Consider the following 22,893-nt stretch of genomic DNA (forward strand, 5'->3'; position numbering starts at 1 on the left):
GGTAGATTTTTAATCTTTCCTGAAAAGCAATTATTATTTGCTCTTTGGGTGATAGGTACGCCTAATTCTTATAGGTAAGAATTGACGTACGTTAACAATAATCATAATCTATTTAAGAGCTTTTTGTTATAAAATACCACAAAATATTATTGTATTATTAAAGAAGATTACAAAATATTATATTATTAAAGGTTATAGGTTATGCATAAATGATCGCTTTGATATTGATAAAGCAACAGCATGGAGAGCTGTTTGAAGAGTTGTCAATGCTCTCTATTCATTTCTTTATACGTTTATTAAGTGGCCGACAAGAGAAGAAGCAGAACAAACATGGAATATTGTAAAAGACAAATGTGGTTTCCCAAAGGTAATTGGAGCTATCAATGAAACACATATACGTATCGCAGCACCCAAGATTCATCCTGAAGCATACATCAATAGAAAGGGCTATCACTCAATTCAATTACAGGTATTATTGTTGTTTTAATTGCACTAAAAGTTATGCTTTTTAGATACATACAATATAATTTTTATGATATATGTATGCATGATTTCAGGTTATATGTGATTCTGACCTAAAATTTATGCATTGTTATACTGGGTAAGTGGAATCGGTGCATGATGCCAGAGTTTTTAAATTATCAGAAGTTTACGATTTATGTACTGAAAACTACATTTATGATAACCGTCATATATTAGGTGATGCAGCATATACAATTGATTATTGCGTTCCTTTTAAAGATAATGGAACTGTGTGTAGCGGGTAGATACGCCTCTACGATCCCGGTGGGGGACAGATCTACCTCAGGGAAGCGACCTTGCACACGCGAGCTTCTTTTCCTACATACTCTAGCCCGGAGCGAAGAATGTCCCAATCTCATAATCCTACCTACTACTCCTCACTCCCACCCTATACTCCACTTCACTACGCAGAAGGAAACGGGGCCCCACTGCGTACTACCTCGCCTCAAGAATCATGAGGTACGAATATGAGTAATGATGTGATGAGTGCGCTTGGCGATCCAACTAGCAATTGGCGCTGCCTGCGGTCCGGGCCTGGCAGTGTGAAATGGGTGACCGGCCATAAAGATGTAGGAAACCAGACATCCCATGGAAAATCAACTACTGGAATGAATCTATGGAACATTCAAAAGACAGGCACATGGAATGTTCGAGGATTGCGAGAGGCCGGGAAGCTGGCAATTGTGGAAAGAGAAGCAACCTCTTATTCCATAGTGGGACTATTCGAAACCCGCTGGGCCGGGCGTGAACATTTTACGTCTAGCAATAGCAACATCTATTTTTCCGGCCATGAAAATATGTCGAGGAATGGAGTTGCGATAATGGTTAATAAACAGCATAGAAATGCTGTCAAGGAATATCGAGCAATCAGCGATCGCATTATAGTGATAAGCTTTGAAGCTAAACCTGTGAACATAAATATAGTGCAAATATATGCGCCAACTAGCGAGACGGATGACACAGAAATAGAAACTTTCTACGTGGAACTGGTGAATACTTTGGGAGATCTGTCAAATCAGGAAATAACTATCATAATGGGGGACTTCAATGCTAAAATTGGAGAAATTACTGAGGATGATGATCTACGCACCGTTGTTGGCAGATATTGTTTAGGAGAAAGAAACGAGAGAGGGGAACGTCTCCTACTACATTTTTGCACAGACAACAACCTGTTCATAACTAATACAGGTTTCAAGCATCACCCTAGACGTCTCTACACTTGAAGATCACCAGGAGAGAGATATAGAAATCAGATTGATTATATACTAATCAAGTCTCGCTGGAGAACAGTGATAAAAGATGTTAAAACCTATCCCGGGAATGGATTGTAACAGTGACCATCAGTTTCTGGAAGCCGAACTTAGGATGAAACTGCGGCTGGTACGGCAACAGAAATATAAGCAACCTAAATGGTATCTAAAACATAACCGTATTTCAAATCACAGCAAAACAAGAATTGGAGAAACTTAGAAAATAGCAGGAGGATTCGGCGAATGACCTGTGAATGAAGACGAAGGCCGCTCTTCACGATGCGGCTAGACAGGTGAGGGACATAAGAGAAAAACGCAGAAAGATATGAATCACTGACCATACTTGGACTAAGATACAAGAACGCAAAAACCTTAATCAAGGGAATTAAGTAATCAAAGCGAGGTAGACAAATACAGAGACCTAAATGTAGACATCAAAGGATCGTGTAGGAAAGACAAAAACCAATATTTAAATGAGATGTGTCAGGAAAGTGAACAACACAAGTATAAAAATGAAACTCGTGACATGTTTAAAAAAATCAAGCAGTTAACTCGTGCTTTTGTGCCAAAATATATTGATATAAAGACAGAGGACGGAGTCTTATTAACGAAGGAAGAAGACGTTCTGAAGCGTTGGAAGACATACTGTGAGCAACAAATGACGCACGAAGGAACGCAGGAAGAGAATCATGCAGTACAGATAACTCTGCACATAGATAATGAGCCCGAGATAATGAGAGAGGAAATTGTGGCAGCAATAAAGAAATAAAAATGTTACAAATCAACAGGAATCGATGATGTAACAATCGAAATGATACTGGCCATAGAGAAAATAGGAATTGAGATTGTCCACAAAATATGTCAGAAAATATGAAATACCTGTATCTAACCTGAGGACTGGACAACGTCTGTATATATACCTCTGCACAAGAAAGGGCCGAAGGATATCTGCGAAAACTACCGTACTATTGCTCTGCTATCATACCCAAGTAAAGTCATGCTGCGAATAATTCTCGAACGCCTAAAGCCATACCTTTTACCAGAAATTCCTCAAAAACAAGCAGGTTTTTTCTCGGGTCGCGGAACGCGTGAACAGATTTTGAATGTTCGACAGATAATTAAGAAATCAAGAGAATATAACATCACAACGTATATTTACTTTATAGACTACAGCAAAGCCTTTGACTGCGTTCGATAGGAAAAGATGTGGCAGTTCCTGTTTGAAATGAGAACTCCATCACACCTCATTACTCTAATAATGAATCTTTATGAGAATAACACCGCACGAGTAAAGATGGACGGACAACTGACAGAATGCTAGCAATTTCATGTTAGCAAGGGTGTGAGGCAGGGTTGTGTCCTCAGCCTCATACTTTTTAACATCTATGGTGAATATATCATAAGGAAAGCAACCGAGGAGTGGGACGGTGGCAAGAAAATCAGCAATCTGAGGTATGCTGACGACACCACTCTCTTTGCCTGTTCGAAAGAGAAGCTGACAACATTCCTGCAAAGAGTCGAGCAAGCGAGTCTTGAAGCTGGCCTAGGAATAAACAGAAGCAAAATCAAAATAATGATTGTGGACAGGCCGAATAATAATCGTACAGAGCTCAAACAAATAAACAATATAGATGTTGTTCAAAGGTTTGTGTATCTCAGATCACTGGTCACAAATACTGGTGGATGTATTGAAGAAATTAAAAGAAGGATAGCTATTGTCAAAAATGCCAATCTAGCAAATCTAACAAAAATTTGGAAGAGCCAAGATATTACAATCTCAACCAAAATAAGACTTATAAGGAGTCTCGTCTTTCCGGTTTTCTTATACGGAGCGGAATGTTGGGCACTAAAAGAGACTGACAAACGTGCCATAGATGCTTTCGAGATGCATTGCTGAAGGAGGATGCTGCGTATACCGTGGATCGCCAAAAGAACAAATCAGTCCTAGATCAACTACACATAAAACTATACATACATAAAACACTACACATAAAAAAACGACTACGATGTCTTGTTTTGGAAAGAATTACAACCTTTTTCGGGCACGTAATCCGCAAAGACGGTCTTGAAAAGCTGACAATTCAGAGTAAGGTCGAGGGTTCCAGAGGTTGAAGAAGGTCACCGACCAGATACACTGATCACATTGTCAATATAACAGATCTGTCCTTCGGTCGGTGTGTTAGAATGGCCGCGGATCGAGAAGGACGGAAGGAGATATCATGCAAAGCCTCATGATGTCACGATACCCGAAACGGGTAAACGACTAAGAAGAAGAAGAAGAAAAATAATGGGCATCTAACTGAATCTCAAGTAAAATATAATATGTGTCATGCACAAGATCGAATAATGATAGAGAGAGTATTTGGTTTACTCAAAGGTAGATTCCGCAGCATATTAGATAAGTTACCTATGATCAAAACAGATTTGATAGCAAAATACATAATTGTGTGTTGCATTTTGCACAATATTTGTATATTACAAAAAGATTTCATCGAAATTCCATTTATAGTTAATGAACCACAATTTATTTTACATAATGATATTGACAACATTGAAAGAAAAAATCAAGGAATAGAGAAACGAAATACAATTATGTACTCATTAATGCATGGAAATATATAAACTATAATAAAAATGTAAATAATAAATGTAAATAGTATATATAATATTTATAAAATAATAAAATATTTTTGTATAATAAATTTTATCTTTATTTCAAATAGTTACAGCCTTTATCTTTTTTCAGTTTTAACTTTTTACATCTTTCTTTATACACAACAAAACTATATACTTTCCTAAACTATATATTATTTGAACCTTTTCTTTTTTAAACAAATTATTTTTTATCTCTTAAATTAAACTTTAGTAACATTTATTTAGCTAAATGAACATATTCTTTGTTAATAATTTTTGGTAATCTTTTGTTAATAATCTTGGAATATAAATAAAAAAAATATTTTAGTTAAACAACAAAACTAAACTAATAATCACACTTTTAGCAGTCTTAAATGTACAATCACAGTTTTAACAGTCTTAAATGTATAATCAGTTTCCAGTAATATCAATTTTGATCGTTAACTATCTTTTGCAACAAATTTTCCATCTGATTCAAAATTTGCATTTTTTCTGAATGTCTCTTTTCTGCAGCTTCACGTTCCAATTTTTTTTCATTAAGGTAATTTTTGATATATTCTTCTAAAATATGATTAATCATTCTCTTTGAATCTAAAAAAAACATAATAACGTCTATAGTTTATTCAAACACAATTAAAAATAGTTTATTGGAACACAATTAAAAACAAAAAGCTTTCCTACTTGTTTTTTCTTTTCTATTTTCCTTTTCATCTTCAGACATTTCAGACATTTCAATATTTGAGTCTACTACAGCCAATGGATCCATCCATGGTTTGCTTTTACACATTTCATCCATAACCTATAAAGTGCAAAAAAAGTTAGAAAAATGATTTTATTAAAACAATAATAAGTATATATATAATGTATATTTTATAAATTTAAAAAAAACACACTTTATAATTCCCATGTTTTTCTTGAATTACCAGATTTACGATTATGATCATTTATCATATGGTAGGTTCGTTTTAACGTTTGATATTTTGTGCAACATTTTTGAGCATTAATATTTATACCTTTTGCCTGCATCATTTGTGCAACTTTATTCCAATACTGTTTTTGTGTTTCTGTTTCACTTTTCTTGATGTAAAATCACTTTCCATTTCTTTATAAATGGAATTCTTTAAAATTAATAAAAGTGTTTCTGCACAATTCCAGTTGTGTGATCCTAAACCACATTCACTATTTTCACCGCTATTTTCTATAAATAATTTTTGTATAAATATTAATATTTTTACCTAATAAAACTTTTTAGTAATAATGTTTTCTTATGGTTTTTATTTAATTGACTGAATCCAAGATTATTGGCATCTTCATTGTCTTCTGTAAAAATATTATTGATTATTTCTCAGTAGCGTTCACAAATTTTTCAAAAACAATCGTTATTATTAATGCATGATTAAATTCTTTCCAAGATTAAGTTCTTTCCAAGTTTTTAATAAAATCTACAATATAAGAAAGTAAAAAAGAATACCTTTTGTTTGTTTTGGTATTGATTCCCGTTGAGCATATCTTTTTACTTGTAAAAGTAAAGTTTGTGCAAATACCATATCTGCAACAATTTTATTTCTCTACACATTAATGCAAGTATAATATACATAATTAATATAAGTATTAAAAAAACCTTACTCTTGCCTCTTGACACTTTCTCTGCATCTTCTTCATTTATTATTATTTCATATGAAATATTAGTCTCCGCATCAATCAATGTTATTTTTTTTATCTTTTGCCATTCTTCGCGTAGCTATTGATAAAAGGTTAATGATCCTTTCCAATTCTGCCAATTGCTTCGTCATATTGTACTGTAACTACTGCATCTATCCAGCAGCCACAGCAGGAAGTGACGACAAAACTTATGACGTCATTTTTCTTTTACAGCGCTGTCACAATGCGCTGTAGTGAATTTTGGAACGACTTTCACAGCGCTGCCAGTACTGGCAGTGAATTACGGAACGCAGCGCCCCAGGCACGTCGAGAGCTAGGACTAACTTAATAGATCTAGGAGAATGACATAGGCGCGAAACTAGTTGGTTACTAAGAGGTTTCATTAGGTAATTTAGGGATATAAGCGCAACTATGTATATGTAATTCGAAGGTTAATGAGGTTTAAAGAATAGAATTTAAAGAATTAAGATTTGAAAAGGAATATTATAATAAAAATTAAGAATACTAAATTTGTGGAGACTAAATAATGGAATGTTAGTTAGATCGAATTAATTCATTATGAGAATTGTGTAAGAAATAAAGTCTTTTATTTAATATCAACACTTGATCATATTATGACTCTAAATTTCTGATAGAGAAGATTTAGAAAAGAGGTCGAATGTCGCCAAAGAGCACCATAAACGTTCGACAACGATGGATTTTCGGGGAAAAGAACAAAATGTTGCAAGATTAAGTCAGGTTTAAATAAACAGTAGTGTATATTTTGCATGGGATTTATAAATCTTACTTAATATTGATATTATGGGGGTGTTTCAAATAATAGTAGGATAATAGATTAAAGTTGACTGACTGGAAACTATCAGCACCCACACAGCACAATTTATCCTGAAGATATCCCAAATTGTCCCAGATTTTCAAATGCAATCCCAGAGATGACTCAGTAAGAAGCATCCAGTATATTCCAATAAGATATCTTATGCAAAATCAAGGGATATGACAAGATATCTTTCGTAGATCACACATTATTATATATATATCTATAACAAAATAAGCATGTTGAAAAGACGTCTAGAGGACATCCAGAGGATGTTAAAATTTTTAATATTTTAAATAGCCTTTTATTTACAAAAAAGGTTGCACACACAGTGAATGATTTGGAATTAAAGAGTGCAACAAGATTAGAATGAAATTAGGGTTTTGCAAATATCTTGGACTTTTTAACATATAAGTTTATGTCAATTTAGATACTCAAACATTTCCAATATTCACGTTTTCAAACAACATAAAAATTTAAAACATTATGTGAGAAATATCTAAGCATCTGATGGACGTCTTTACGATGTGTTTTAGATATTTGTATTATCAGAATTATATTAATTTTCAGAGCGAAAGAAAGGGAGGGGAGAGGGAGAGAGGGAGAGAGAAGGGGGTAAGTACAAGAAAAATGCAATATAAATTACAAAGATTTCTATTTATTTAATAATTTTCATTATGTAGTAATGAAACGATAACATATTTGTCATTTTATCATATGGCATTTTAAAAAATTTTTGTTTGATTTCAGACAATAACCACATTCTGTTTTCCGATAACGCTGATTCTAAAACAATATAAGTGTCTAGCAAATTAGATGCGCAAGAAATATTATAAACATTCATTTTTCGTAGAAACTTCTTTCCTATTATGTTCGAAACTGTCATTCCATCTCGAACTCAGCATGGAGTTGCCGCGCGACCGCGTCGTCGCCGCGCGCGTGATGCGAGGCGGCGTTTTTGTGACCGAGCGAAAACGCGCGGCATCAATAAACACTGTCGCCCTTCTCGAAGGATCCAAGATGAAATTGTGACAAACAAGTCGCATAAAAACGGTCGGCGGAAATGAACAAATTTCGGGAGCCTTCTGGATCCTTCGAGAAGGCGGCGACTTCATAAAAGTGAGCCGACGGCCGAACTCGGCGCAGTCCGCTAAGAACAATCGACGTGTGCACGCTATCCTAGTGATAACAGAAATTTGGGTTCGTGGAGAAATATTCATATATTTCAGTGCCGTTGTATGACCGGAGTTATTCCGAGACAGACGATATATCGCTGTTCATCCGCCGCGTGCGAATTACGATTACAGTCGTGTGACACGCGTAATCTGTCGTGTGACTAGTACATACTTAGTGTGCATTGTTCAAGACTTAATCGCGTTGCGATACTCGCGGGTGTGTCCGTCCGTTGTCCGTCTCACTTCGCACTTAACTTTCCGTGGCACGCTCACTCGCGCGTCCACATCATATTCGCGCACATATTATCACAAAATTATTGAATTATATATGCCACACTATTTCCTGAACGATTACAATACTACCATCTTTTAAACCGCAGCTATTATTAGCACATTCATTAATTGAAAGTGTAAAATTATTACAAACTATTTTCTTGTATAAAGGACTTTTACATCCATCTGTTACAACATTATTGTAAGCAGAAGTTTCTAAAGGTATTAATTTATCAAAAATTCTGATATTTTGCTCCTTATCATTGTTGTTGTGTTTAATTTCATTGCAACGATTAAAAAGCTGTTGTAACGGTTTTTCGCTTTTGCGAATCAATTTTTTTATAAAGTACATAAAGTTTTTAAACCGAAATTCACTAAAATATAAATTACATTAATAGTATCAATAAAAATCGTTTGTTACAATAAAAAATTATCTTACTTTCATAATTGACTTTGTCCATTATGTTCGTCACAGCATTGTCAACACGCCGACGAAATTATCATCTTGAGATTTCAGCCACAGCTTTTAATTTTCTTTTATTCATTTCCAAATCAGTGATGTCTTTTAAAAATAAAAGAAGATTTGTTTAAGTGCTATAGGCGTGCTATATAAGTATTTTTATACATAAAATATATACAGAAATAATTTTAAAAAATAATCATGTTTACACATTTTTTTACATATTATATTTTCAAGTAAGGTTAGTTTAATATGTCACTAATTCATATTTTGTGAAAAAGAAAAGATATTATGTGTTCTACATCTTTAAAGTCAGGTTGCACGTGATAAACACTCACTTTTTATAAATAAAAAAATATCAATATTAGACCATCAATTATACAAGTCTTGCCTAGGTTACAATTAGACTAATGTGCTCAACAATACTACTACGCTTCTAACAGAGAACTCTCTCTGTTGGGATTTGTTTGATATGATATTTTCAAGGTAATTGAATATATTAGACGGTTTAATACGTTACTCATTGTCAGGTTAGGAGGATCCCGATTGGCCATGTTGCCCACAGCCAATCTCGATTGCTCAATCACACTATGAATATTACGATTGACCAATCAGAGGATGCTGTGGTCAATCGCTACATGGTCAATCGGGATCCTTCTAGCCTGACAATGAGTAACGTACTAAACCGAGTAAACTGTCTAATATATTCGATCGCCTTATAAAAATATCATCAATTATGTAACGAATATATCAAGGTATTGTGTTTTAATAGTAAAGCTAGACCTTATAAAGATTTTCACTCATATACGAATCTTTAAGCGGGGAGCACACACTTTTGCATAACTATAAGCAGAAGGAAATTGATTGGTTCATTTCCTTATGCATATATTTGTGGGCCAATCAATTTTTTTATGTTTATGGTTATGTGCTTATGCAAAAGTGTGTGCTCCTCGCTTTATACTTATTACCGGTATCGATTGCACATTTGTTTGTCCAACTTCGGACTTTCGCTCGGACTACCGTAGTGATATCATCGCGTGCTTAGTTGATAGTCAGTTTCGAGTTAACTTTTGCAATATCTATTGCTTTCTTACATCAGTTCTTCTCAGAGCTTTTATATTCTTTCCAAAGTGTTTCATCATACTCAAGTTTCAATGCGTCGACCAAGTTATTCCCTCAAACACGGCGTTCTACGCCTTGAGCCTTTGTTCGGCGTCCAGCCATATTGCATTACCTCATATTCTCGCCACTTTTGTAATTTTACATTCCTACATTACATTATTCTTGACGGCAAGACCTTAATGCCATCATGCCTCCCCCTCCGGACCCTGGAGAAACAAAAGGGCACCCCTGCAAGCCAGCTAACCTCAATGCCACCGACGCGGAAACCCAGGAGGCGGTGTTGAATCTCATTTCAAGCAATTTTTCTCCTCTACCCGAAAATCCCAATGAGAGCGACAATTAAATGGACACGGACCCTGTAATTGAAATCTCCTCAAAGCAGCTACCTAAGCCAGATCAACTGCCAAAAAGCCATCCCTCGATCACCGCTGAGGCTAAAATACCTAGTTCCAAGACCCTCAAAAGACAGAAAAGACAACAAGATGAAGACGAAGACACATCCTCAAACAAAAAAGTCAACACGTCTAAACTACTTCCTGACGAGGCTCTAAAAAACAGATACTCAATCAACTGCCACGGACCATTCGAAATCATTATCATATCCTCAGGAGAGGTCAACACCTCCCTACATCCCTTAATAGTGGGCCGCCTCCTCAGTATCACCTTAAAAAAAGATATTATAGAAATCAGGAAGCTTGGTTTCTCTAAAATTTCAGTCCTTAATTCTCGTGAAGCAGCCAATAACTTAATTATCAATCCTATCCTAAAATCCAAAAATCTAATAGTTTACATTCCCTCTTACAGAGTTTCGAGACAAGGAGTGATTAGAAACGTCACACTCGAACTGACTGAAAATAATATTAAGAAAGGAATTGACTGCCCTCTTCGGATTTCCTCTGTGCGGAGGCTCAACAGGAAAATTATTGATCCATCATCGAAAGTAGTGAGTTACTCTCCATCCAAATCTATTTCAATTACTTTCAAGGGTCAAAAAATACAGCATCTCTACTTATTCATGGTCAGATATGAAGTTACCCCGCTAATTTCTAAACCTTCACTTTGCTACTCCTGCTATCGCTATGGTCACATTAAATCTCAGTGCAGAGGCCGTCCCCGCTATTCCCTTTGCGGTGACAAATCTCACGACACTGACACTCCTTGCCCTAAAAGCAACCAACCTCCCTCATGCATCAACTGCAAGGGTCTCCATAAGACAAACGATCCATCCTGTCTCGAATGGTTCACCCAAAAGAAAATCCTAGAACTAGCTGCACACAAAAACATCCCTATTATCGAAGCTAGGAAAATCGTACGTGGTAGCAATAACATTCCAACCAATTCTTACCTTGATCTCTCACAGTTTCCTGAACTCAACAACTCTCCCACCCCCGACATGCTCTTCCCAGCTCAGCCTTCTCCTAGGACCAACCCTATCCCTCTCTCCTCACACCCCCTTCTTATGCAGAGGCTACCAACTCCACCCATAAAAAGACGTCTTTCCCCAATCCCAACCACAGTCACCCAAATAGATCCACCCTCCTCTCGACTTCCTTCCCTCATCTTCATTCTAACACCTACACTCCCTTACCATCCCCATCTCCTCCTTATTCCACCCACTCTTATTCAAATATCAACCCCAACCGACATTTCTCCCCCAGTTCTCTTCTAATAGCTCCCAACGGACGATATCCTCCTTCTTCATCTTCTCCCTATGATACATCTCTGAATTCCTCCTTCGTTCCTTCCCTATCCCCTCCCCACGACCCTTCTTCCCCCACCCCTTCCCCCTCTTTCTTCCAATTTCGTACCTCCTCTCCCGACCATCAGATATCGCTTACCTCTCTCATCCCTCTCATAAAACTGATCATGGAAAAAATTTCTCCGCTCCTAAAAAAGCTTTCAGCCTCTATGATGACGTCATGAAAATCCTCCACGACCTAATCAATCCTAGTTCTCCCACACCCGATCTTGCCAATCAACATACCTTCACCTAGTAAGTCTCCAACCTCGAATCCTTCCTCCATTAGATTACTACAATGGAACTGTCACTCGATCTCAAACAAAGTCGATTCTCTTCGCTCAATAAGGTAACTACGATATCATCGCGCTGTCCGAAACCTGGCTCAACCCAAACTCTACTCTTTCTTATCTAAATTTTTACATCTTTAGAAAAGATATCCTCTCTCGCAATTCTGGAGGGCTTGCTTTAGCCATCAGACGTGATATCCCCTTCAAAATCCTAGACAGAAGCCCACAATTTCCAAACTCGAAAGTCAATCGGTTACCATTCAAATGGACAACCAACTCCTCCAGATTACATCCATCAACAAATTTCCCCACTCCTCTCTCCGCTCTCTGGAATGGGAAGAATTACTTAACTTCTGCAACTCTTTCTCCTCCTCTCTTTTAATTGGCGATTTCAATAGTCACCACACGGAATGGGGCTTTGACCGTATCGACAGTAGCGGGGCGGCTCTACACTCCTCTTCCCTCAATCACTCATTTACTTGTCTTAACGACGGCTCCCCCACCTTCCTATCCCGTCCCAATCAATCCAAGTCCGTCATCGACTTAGCTTTCGCCTCTCCCCCTCTCTATAGCCTGTGTGAAATGAGAATCCTCCCTGACCTCTTTTTCAGTGACCACTTTCCTATCTCCATCTCTATCAACTGCTCACTCAAAAGGCGTACTTTCTTCTCTCACAAGATCAAAATGAACAAGGAAGACCAAAAACAATTTATCTCGAACCTCCATCTCAACTTTTCCTCACTCTCAGAAACCTTATCCAACTCCCACTCCACTTTAGAAAAATATAACATTTTCACCTCTCATATCACTAACCAACTCCCTATGCATCTCTCCCGTCCACATAATTCCAATCCTAATCTGCACAAACCTCTTTCAAAGCGATCCACTCTGCCTGCCCCTTGGTGGGACGATGAATGCGAAACAGCCTCTTACAACCGAAAAAATGCTCTATCCGCATACAGATCGTATCCCTTTATATCTAACTTCATCAACCTAAAAAGATTAGAAGCAATCGCAAAACGTACCCTAAGAGCAGCCAAAAGAAGAGGATGGAAAAACTTCTGCCTTTTTCTCAACGAACATACTCCCATACAACACCTATGGAAAATGATCAGACGTTTCAAATCTAGGCATCTTAATATGCCATCCTTCCAAAACCCATCCAATTATGAAACCCCAGATGGCATCAAATCCCTAATTTCATCTCTTTGTCCTCCTTCTGTCCTCTTCAAGAAATAGCTCGCGCTTACAGACTTCCCCGAATCCACTTCCTGTAACATATTTGGCAATCTCTTTTCATTTACAGAACTCACCAACCATATCAAACATCTCAAAACCAAATCCTCTCCAGGAATTGATAGCATCAATTACAAAATAATGACCCTCTTACCATCTCAATATCTAACCACTCTCTTATCCTTATTCAATAACATCTTCGAGGAGGGAGCCTTCCCCGAATCATGGCAGCATTCTATCGTCTTCCTACTGCCGAAAAACTCACCCAACAAATTCAGACCAATCTCTCTCACCTCCTGCCTCCTCAAACTTATGGAAAAACTTATTAAATCTCGCCTTAAATGGTGGATTGAAAAAAATAAACTTCTTCCTTCGAGACAATTCGGCTTCAGAAAAAGAAAATCCTGTCATGATAACTTAGGTATTCTTCTATCGGACATCTATATCGGCTTTGCTCTCAACAAACCAACAGCTTGCCTATTTCTCGACGACAATGGGGCATTTGATAATGTGCTCCCTAATATTCTCATTGACGACCTTATAGAACTCGGTCTCCCCCCCAAACTATGCCAATTCATATACAACCTTATCCACCTAAGAAAGCTGCAATTCATAATTAATGGGAAAATCTCAGATACTCTATTTTCTTATAGAGGCGTCCCCCAAGGCTCGATTTTAAGTCCCCTTCTCTTCAACTCTTTTTACATCTCAAAATGCCAAAAGATTCTTAACAACAAATGCGACATTCTGCAATTTGCTGACGACATTGTCTTGTACTCCAGATCTCAGAATATCGATTAATCACTCAAGTCCCTAGAATAGTCAGCAAACAAACTAGCCTCTTATCTCGAAGCTAAAGGACTTTCGATATCTTCCTCCAAGTTGGCTTTGATAGTTTTCTCTAGAAGAAGAAAAAGCCCTCTCTCCTACTCCCTCAACCTGTAAAACTCCGTTATCACTTCATCCACATCTCACAGATTTCTGGGAATAACTCTCGACTCTAAACTGCATGGAAACTCACACATCGACTCACTTTCCAATAAATGCTCCAAACTCCTCAACATCCTCAAATCCCTTTGCGGAATCTGGTGGGGAGCCAATCCCAATCTCCTCTTAAGCATTTACCAATCTCTTATTCGAGGATCGATGGAATACAGCTTTCCATATATCCGAATTAACAACTGCACCCAACTAGAAAAATTAGAAAAAATCCAGAGAAGGCTCTTCGTCTATGTTTGGGTCTACGGCAATCGACTCCTGCTAATGTCACTCTCGCAGAATCAGGTATCGGACCCCTCAAATTCAGATTCATTTACCTTGCGTCCAAATTTATCATCAAAAGTTTTGCTAATAGCGACAACTTAATTATAGACAAACTCTACGACTTGCAAATCAGCCTCCTAAACAACAAACAATTTGACATCTCGACCAACTTCGTCCTCTACAACGCTTTCCACAAATTTAAACCCTACAAATCCAAAATCGCCTCTTTCGACTTGTTGCCAGTGTATATACACAACTTCGACATTTCCCCCACAGCAGTCGACTTATACTTTACACCTCCCGACATCGTCAATGATATCAAGAAATGCCCCTGTTCCACAAATTATCTTCATGGCCACTTACTACCAATTTATCCATGGAAGTCAATGCTTCTACACTGACGCCTCTAAAACGGACTCTAGCGACTACGTCGAACTCACCTTCTACTCTCCTATCTCCCACACCCAATTCTTATACAAGATCGATGGCGACGCCTCAGTTTTCACAGGCGAAACTTTAGCTCTTCTCAAATATCTTGACTTTATCTTCTCAAATCAATTCCCTAACTCCACCATTTTCACTGATTCTCGCCATCAACAAAATTATCTCATACTCGACATTAAAAGAAAACTAAAATTAGTCAACCTGTCGACTCTCACCATCTCTATTATCTGGATTCCTAGCCACTCGCATTCTAGGGAACGAAACAGCTGACCTTCTAGCTAAAAGATCCGCACAGGGAAACCACTAACAGAGCCCATACTTCTCAGTGACTTCTTTTCACTAGCTCTCACTCGTTATATTTCATCATCGAATTGTACCTTAATCGCTCAGGCAAATCTCAAAGGGAAAAAATATTTCAGCCTGCACCCCTCCTCTTCTCCTCATCCTTGGTTCAAAAACCTAGGACTCGAGCGCGAAAAAATTACTACCGCTTGCCGCATAAGGAGCAACCACTACAACCTTCAAGCCAGTCTCTATCGCTGCAACATCACTTCTTCTCCCGCCTGTGAGTGCGGCCATCCTCTTCAAGACATCGACCACATCCTCTGGACCTGCACCAATTTTCGGCTCCACAGACCTCACCTACTTCAGCAGCTCGAGAAAAAAACCAAGAAACCTCTTCCTCCAGATATCTTTAAGATTCTCTCCAACCCATCTCCAGCAATCATCTCATGTCTGGCCTCTTTCTTCAAAAGAAATAATCTAAACATCTAACTCCTAGATCGCTACTAGTTCTATCCAAATTACTCCTCTACTACTCATCGACTTGGCCGTGTGGATCAGCGTGCGCAAGCCCGGAGCCAACAAACAAAAAAATAAGAAGTTCGTTCAACTTCATTGACTAGCTATGATATGCGTTAAAAAAGAAACATGAATGCACAGGACGCGACAAGTTTTATTCCTGAAATCAATAATCAGATAATAATCAGTACTACTTTGCTTTTATAAAATCAATACATTGAAAATATATAAAATAATTTATAATCAAAACCAATTATTTTATTAAAATGTATATTTAATGTAAACTTTAAATATGAGACAAATAAAACTTAAACTCTTTTCTTTTGTCAATATAGATGAGTCGAATTGCTTCTGTTCTCAATTAATTTTTTTACTTATGTAGGATATGCATAGATTTTGATTTCTTAAAACACCTTTAACTATTACAATAATTATCATGTCGTAATACATATACTTTGTTTGTTTTATTTGTAACTACGCCAGAAATAAAATAATTATTATATCTTGGAATTTAAAGATGGTTTGCAAACGATTCCAAAAAATTGGTTAATAAGCAACGAACAATCATTCTGGCTTCCATTCAATAATTGGAAAAAATATTATAATGCCGTAAAAAGTATGTATGAATCTGCTCAAGATTGGAAGGTATCTACCATTGTAAAAATCATAGGCTCTGTAAGTAAAACATTTATTAAAATATTTATAGTTTAATATTAGATGAAAATATGAAAATCATTGAAATATGAAACTTTCATTTGTTTTAATAGCAATCGATATATATGTTTGTAACATTTCAATATAAAATTATACATACAGAATTTCAATACTTGGAATTCTGTATGTATAACCATAATTATAAATAATGTCTTTTCTGTTTAGACTAATTATGAAACTTATGAATGTTGCAGATACTTTTTCCAGAGCAATGAAAAAATTATTCATAGCAGAGAATACATCAGATATTTCTACTGATAGCGACCCAAATGTAGCAAAGTTGAAACGTCGCAGACATGCCCGAAAGATTCTAAGTGATGACGAAGAAAAAAGTAGTGGAAATGATATGTGTGATAAAGTTTGTGCTAAAAAATATTTACCTCCTTTTCCCATGCCACCACAAGTAAGATATAACATCAGAAAGAAAAATTCTGTATCAAATAGTGGTTTGTCTTTAAAACATGTGAGACACATTCGAATACTACTGGCACACGACAGACGCAAAAAATCACAGCTGAAAAAAATGAATCATTGGAAAAGTTTGTTGGAAATATTGCTGGATTCCAAGTAAATGTTATTGAAAATATAAATGATTCAGATGTAACAATTATCAGTACAGATCAGAAAGTGATAGTGAAAACACATCACAAATTATGCAACCTATTCGACATTATTCAAAAGCTCTTATAGAACAAAATAGACAGGAAAATATTGATTTTTCTTCTTACGCTAATAAACATCTGAAAATAGACACAGTTTCTAAGAAACATTGCAACTCGTATAAAGGTAAAGAGATTAAATTATTTATTAGTTATACATTTCTATTAATTCTATTGTTTGCTATTAATTCTAATTCTGATATTTTATATGTAATATAACATGTGACAAATGATGAAGATATTTACGTTATTTAATTCATGAGATGTTTGAAAATTATTTGACTTAATTGTATAATAATAAAATTATACATTATAATAACACAGCAATAGTTTATTTTTTCAATATTCTTTTTTACATTGCATTATTGAAAAATGAATGATTATCGTCTCATTCTAACCACTATACTCTAAACTAATAATATACATTTTCCTTAATGTTCATGCATAATATTTTTTTCAAATGGATCTCATTTTGATTACAGCGAAATTTAGTATTACCATATTAGTTAAATATATAGTGTGACGTTGCCGTCCCGCGCACGTTCGCCGGATCCCTCTCCGATCGCTGAGCGCGGAAAACGCATCCGCGCCAGTCTCAAAACATTAGAGCCGTACCGAAATCTCCAGAGGGGCGTTATTTGTCGGATTTATTTCATCTTTTAATTATGTTATTATTTCCTTATTTCGATACGACACGGGAGCCTTACCGGAGGAACGAATTCGGCCGCAACAAAAACCCAGATAACAACAACTCGGAAGAGGACCTTCGGGAGGACGAAAGAAAAACAGCAAAGGAATTATCAACCATCGAATTCAGCAGCGTGGCGAGAAGCGCGCCAAGGAGGATTCTCGCGCCTCGACGCAGGACCGTGCGAAGACGAGCCCCGAAGGATCCCGAAGGAGTTTCATCGCCGCGAGACACGACGGGAAAAAGAGGAGGTCGGCGAGGGACACCATTGCGTTCTTCGTTTCCAAGATCCCGGCGGAACTCCCCAAGGCCCTCTCCGAAGGGCCCCGTGGAAAATATATTGATCGCGATCTCGGGGGTGCGCGCGCCTCCGGTACGATAATGAGCGTGCCGCCAGGCAGCGGCCTCGCGTGTTATCGCGTGATTGGCTGTGATAACACGCACCCCGGCTGCGCATCCCCGGCTGGCCCGGCGTTACCGATTCTAGATCGCGGTGCTCCCGGGTCAGACTGGCGCGAGCGTGAGAAAGCGTTAGACGTATCGTGGCGAGAACAAAAGTCGAGAGCGATTTTGTGAAGCGTGAGCGAGAGCGAGGAGTGATCCCGGCTGAGAGCACCGAGGTTGAGGAAGGATTGCGGCTGGATCTCGGGAGGCCGAACGGGAGGAAGCTGCCGAGCCCCCGGATTCCCGAGGGAAGAGCGTCGTTACCGATGAGGTTATCCCGCTATAAAGTAGCCACGCGCGATCGCGTTCGGAATCCTTCGTTCTGCCGTCGTGGCCGCGATTTCGCGTTATTTGTGCGTTCGAGCTCGGCTCGAAATTATTGGTGTTTATCGCGTTAGCATTAGCGAAATTGCGATTGTGACACGGCCACGTCTGCAAGCGAAGCGAGCCCCGAAGCGTCTGGATCATTGGTTTCGCGGATTCGATTTATATCGTGCAGTAGAGTCAGCGTAAATTGTCTCTCTGGAGATCGCGGTTCGATAATACGGCGTAATCTGATAGTCGCGAAATCTGTCGCCCGTCTAGCGTCTAAGTCCGGTATGTGTGAGTAGTCTGTCGTGCCGTGTGAGTGTGTTTCGCGATCATGTATGTCGTCGGTTAGTCGTCGAGTGTGAGTGTGTTTCGCGCGAAATTAATTCGGTTTATGGATGTCGAATGCCTCGTTCGAAGTGGATTAGCGATCGAGTGAATTCGCGATTAATGCGTAATAGTGTATGGAGCGACGTCTGCGCGGTGCATGTTAGAGGTGCACCGGATGCATGTGGTCCTTGGATAGCATATCCGAACAGCGAGCGGAGTATTATCGATCCACGAGAGGTCCGATAATCGACCTGGTATAATTGCGCTCGGGCCCCGGCCCGACCGATTATGATTTAACGGCGTCTTAATTTCGGTGGCGCTAAGTCGTTTCGAACACCCAGTCTCGCTTCTGCAAAATTATCGACATCGGGCATAACTCCGTTTATCTTTGTTTATCATTTGGACGTACCGTTTCTAAATTAATAAAGCTGTTATTTATTTGTTACGCTTGACGAGTTTAGTTTCGTTTTCACGTGTTTGTCGCTCTATCTGTGTGGCCTCTTGCTTCCATATCGCGTAAGTTCAACATCCGCCCTGCCCCTCTACCGTTAGGTGAGCTAGTCCGCCCGTGACGAAATCGACTACTTTCTTCGCGTCTTTTTCGCACTTATTTCGCGTATTCGACGAAAATTGATACGTGCAAGACCGTATCTGGTGCCCAATTGCAATTCTCGCGAGTATTAAAGCTTCGTCACGGCACGCGCGGAACCCCTTCCATCCCGTTCCTTCCCGGCGTGTAACCATTCCTCGATTTCCTTGTGTTTTTGACGACGAGCGACCTTTTCCCGTATCTCCCGACCGACGAATCGTACTCCCGTTCGCCGGCGCAACCAAACATCCGCGCGACGAAGAGATCGCGACGGCGGACGCGCTCCGAGCCCGCGAAGAGAAAAGCCGTCGCAATGTATATGTTAATATAGTTCATGTCATGTAAGAAATAGTAATTCGTAAAATAAATGTAAAACCTTAATTTCAATATTGCTATAGAATATTATTATTTTATTGTATAAGATTGTATGTAATATTTGAATCTAAAACAATTATGTTTTATATTATGTTTTATTAATTATATTTATAAACAATTATATTAATAATAATGCTCACTTAAAAATGTCATAATATCAACTAGAAAATTCATAACATTATATGAACATAATAATCAGTTTACTACATATGTTGCAAGTCTGCCAAATCTTCATCAACAACAAGTATTACAACTTTTAGTTGAAAATAATTTAAGAGCAAAGAAATGCGAGAAAATGCTGCAAAATATAACAGAAAAAACATTAACGAACAGAAACATGACAACATCAATATCAGACATAAATGTGGACACTGATGGTTTTTATCCCAAGTATCTTCCTGCACAAACACTTGCAGATTTTCATGCGGCTGAAGATAAATGGAAGATAGATAAAGGGTACAGAAAAAATGTAGTATGTAATATTTAATTTTTTTATATTGTTAAGTCAACTTTATCTACTCGTAGTGCATTATATTGGGAAATACGCAAAAAATTGTTACGAAAATCTTACTAAAGATAATATATTTTTTTTTGTATACTGTTAGAATATTAGTATACGAAAATTCTACAATAATTTTATTGTTATTTTGTCTTTTTTACATTAATGCTTTTATTAAAATATAATTTGTGAAATGTTTACACTATTGTTTATATATGCTTGTATATGCTATTTTATTATCTACGTGCATCTTCCTATCTTCAAAAAAAATTATTTTTTTAAAGATAGAAACAAAAAAGATTGATACCGCAGTTTGTCCAAGCATTAATAAACAATAATGTAGAATTAGTGTAGAATTAAAATTAAATTATTATTGCATCAAACTTTAAAATATCTTTTGTGAATTCTTTAATGAAAAATACAAAAGACATTCACTTGCTCATACATTTATCTTTAAGTTCATCATTTTTAAATTGCAGTTGGAACTATTTGTAAAATGTAAAGGTAATGACATAAAAAACTACGTATACCATCATGGGAAAATTAATGTCGGATAGTGTAGCTATGCTATGTAGTTCGACTGGAGCAAAACAGAATAAAGAAAAACTTGAGGAGTCATCAATTCACAAAGTTCTAGAAAGTAAGTTCATTATAATTTATAATATATGATATAATATAATTGATGATATCATTTAATTTTTAATATTTATAAAATAATGATATATATTACTTCATTTCTCAGGAATTATAATGCAATTGCATAACGATGCAACGCTATATGGAATAAAAAAGTGTATAACTGATTGGCTAAGACATGCTAAGGAAAGACATGGAAACCTTCAAATGATAATGACCAAGCGTGACTTATCAATAATATTACTTTAAGCGTTGTTATATTTAAGAAATACTTTTAAGAGATACGTTTTTTAAAGCTATTTACAATTATGTTATTTTTAAGAAACACTTTTGAGAGTTATGTTTTTAGAGCGGCTATTTACAGTTGTGTTATTTTTAAAAAGTACCTTTGAGAGTTATGTTTTTAGAGCGGCTATTTACAGTTGTGTTATTTTTAAGAAGTACTTTTGAGAGTTATGTTTTTAAAGTGACTAACTTACAAAATGTACTTCGAATTGTCTTTGTAGCGGTATGAATTTGCATTTATAAAATATGAAAAAAAATTAGTAGTGAAAGAGTAATAAGCCAAAAGTAGTGGAACAAATTAATGAGCGGACTGAAACTGATTTTTAATAAATAATTTATTTTGCAATTTAGATTTTGTTTTTTAAATATAATCATCTGTCCCATTTCTTCCCCCGAACCACGATTTTTCCTGTATAAAAATATCTATAGAATATCGAGTGTTATAATAACATATCTTGATATTTCTTGAGCTCACTCGAATATCGTCAGGATATCACCTAAAATATTCATAAGATATCACATAAGGGGAGACTTGTGCATATTCTGTATATCCACCGAATAGACTATCTGGGCATGTTGAATAGTTATTGCGATATCCCAAAATGATGTCTGCAGGACATCATCCTTGAATAAAGTGTGCTGTGTGGACAACTTGCTAATACTTGACAGGGGATTTATTATTTAGAGGATGAAAAGGTAATTGAATGATATTAGGGGTTGTCAGTCAATTGAAATAATTTCTAATATTTAGAGAAAGACGGCGGTTTATACCCATACAGAAATTAATGTATATATTAGATATCTACTGCATGTTCTCAATGTGCATGAGGGATATCCATGAATATGTAGGAAACAGCTATTAGACATGCTTTAAATATCCAAATGTCCGCAATACGAGATCTCATAAATATCCACAGGATATGTAGGCCAATATCCATTGGACATCCATATTAGTATTCAGTGGATATTTATATAGATATATTGTGTATATATATATATATATATATATATATATATATATATATAGCGCACAGGCGTTATACGAATATTCGTCAGTGTCACATCAGCGATTGCATATGATAATTGTTGCTTCGATGTAAAAATTATGCTTCTGGCAACTGGTTATTGCTGAAACAATGAAATACACCACATTCTTTTTAGTTTGGAGTTTAATGTCTGTCGACAGAGAAACTGCGCAATATCTTTGAAATACCCAGTACACATAATCATAAAAATATATGAAATAGTGACAGATAGTTATTTATTAGCAAATATATTTAACATAAATTCTTACCTGCGTCGAATTATTTTGCCGCCGTTTTTCATTCTCGAATCTGTGTTTCGCGTGTCAAAACCAATCTTTACATTTTGTTTCAAAATCTTTCTCTGTGACATTAGGGAATATCTTCCTGACGACTTCTACAAACAGTTTATTAATGTTTTATTTTCTGTATTTTTATACTATTTCTATGTAATGCTTTTTCATGTCTTCGCGATATCATAACATTACAGTAAGCAAAAAAAATGTTTTTAAAAAATTTAATTATTAGAATTGTTAAAACGTTGAATAAATAAACTGATTTGTTGAAACTGATATGTGGAAATTTTAACATGCAATAGTATTTTAATATCCGAAAGATGTGTTTAATAAAAATTATTTTTTACTTACTTTTTACTTACT

At 36.6% G+C, this 22,893-nt stretch overlaps 1 protein-coding gene, 1 long non-coding RNA gene and 1 pseudogene across 3 annotated transcripts; 2 read left to right on the plus strand and 1 right to left on the minus strand.

The window, feature by feature from the left end:
- Window positions 1-216: 216 nt before the first annotated feature.
- LOC126854579 (craniofacial development protein 2-like) lies at window positions 217-4,155 on the plus strand. 2 transcript variants are annotated; one of them, XM_050601472.1, is made up of 3 exons: window positions 217-469; window positions 558-601; window positions 700-4,155. In XM_050601472.1, the coding sequence occupies exon 3, from the start codon at window positions 990-992 to the stop codon at window positions 1,743-1,745; it is 756 nt and encodes a 251-aa protein (XP_050457429.1). In that variant the 5' UTR covers window positions 217-469; window positions 558-601; window positions 700-989; the 3' UTR covers window positions 1,746-4,155. The 2 variants fall into 2 exon arrangements, with proteins under 2 accessions (XP_050457429.1, XP_050457439.1); XM_050601482.1 differs by having other exon boundaries at window positions 742-4,155.
- Window positions 4,156-4,833: 678 nt separating this feature from the next.
- Window positions 4,834-6,177, minus strand: LOC126853380 (uncharacterized; annotated as a pseudogene).
- Window positions 6,178-19,976: 13,799 nt separating this feature from the next.
- On the plus strand, window positions 19,977-21,439 carry LOC126854696 (uncharacterized). Its single transcript, XR_007688142.1, has 3 exons — window positions 19,977-20,264; window positions 20,771-20,931; window positions 21,034-21,439. It is a non-coding gene; the product is annotated as an uncharacterized LOC126854696 (long non-coding RNA).
- Window positions 21,440-22,893: the final 1,454 nt, after the last annotated feature.

This window comes from Cataglyphis hispanica, chromosome 1 (genome assembly GCF_021464435.1).
Source record: "Cataglyphis hispanica isolate Lineage 1 chromosome 1, ULB_Chis1_1.0, whole genome shotgun sequence".
Taxonomy (NCBI): domain Eukaryota; kingdom Metazoa; phylum Arthropoda; class Insecta; order Hymenoptera; family Formicidae; genus Cataglyphis; species Cataglyphis hispanica.

Coding starts and splice junctions, on each gene's coding strand:
- LOC126854579 (XM_050601472.1), top strand. CDS start 990: ATGAGTAATGATGTGATGAGTGCGCTTGGCGATCCAACTAGCAATTGG.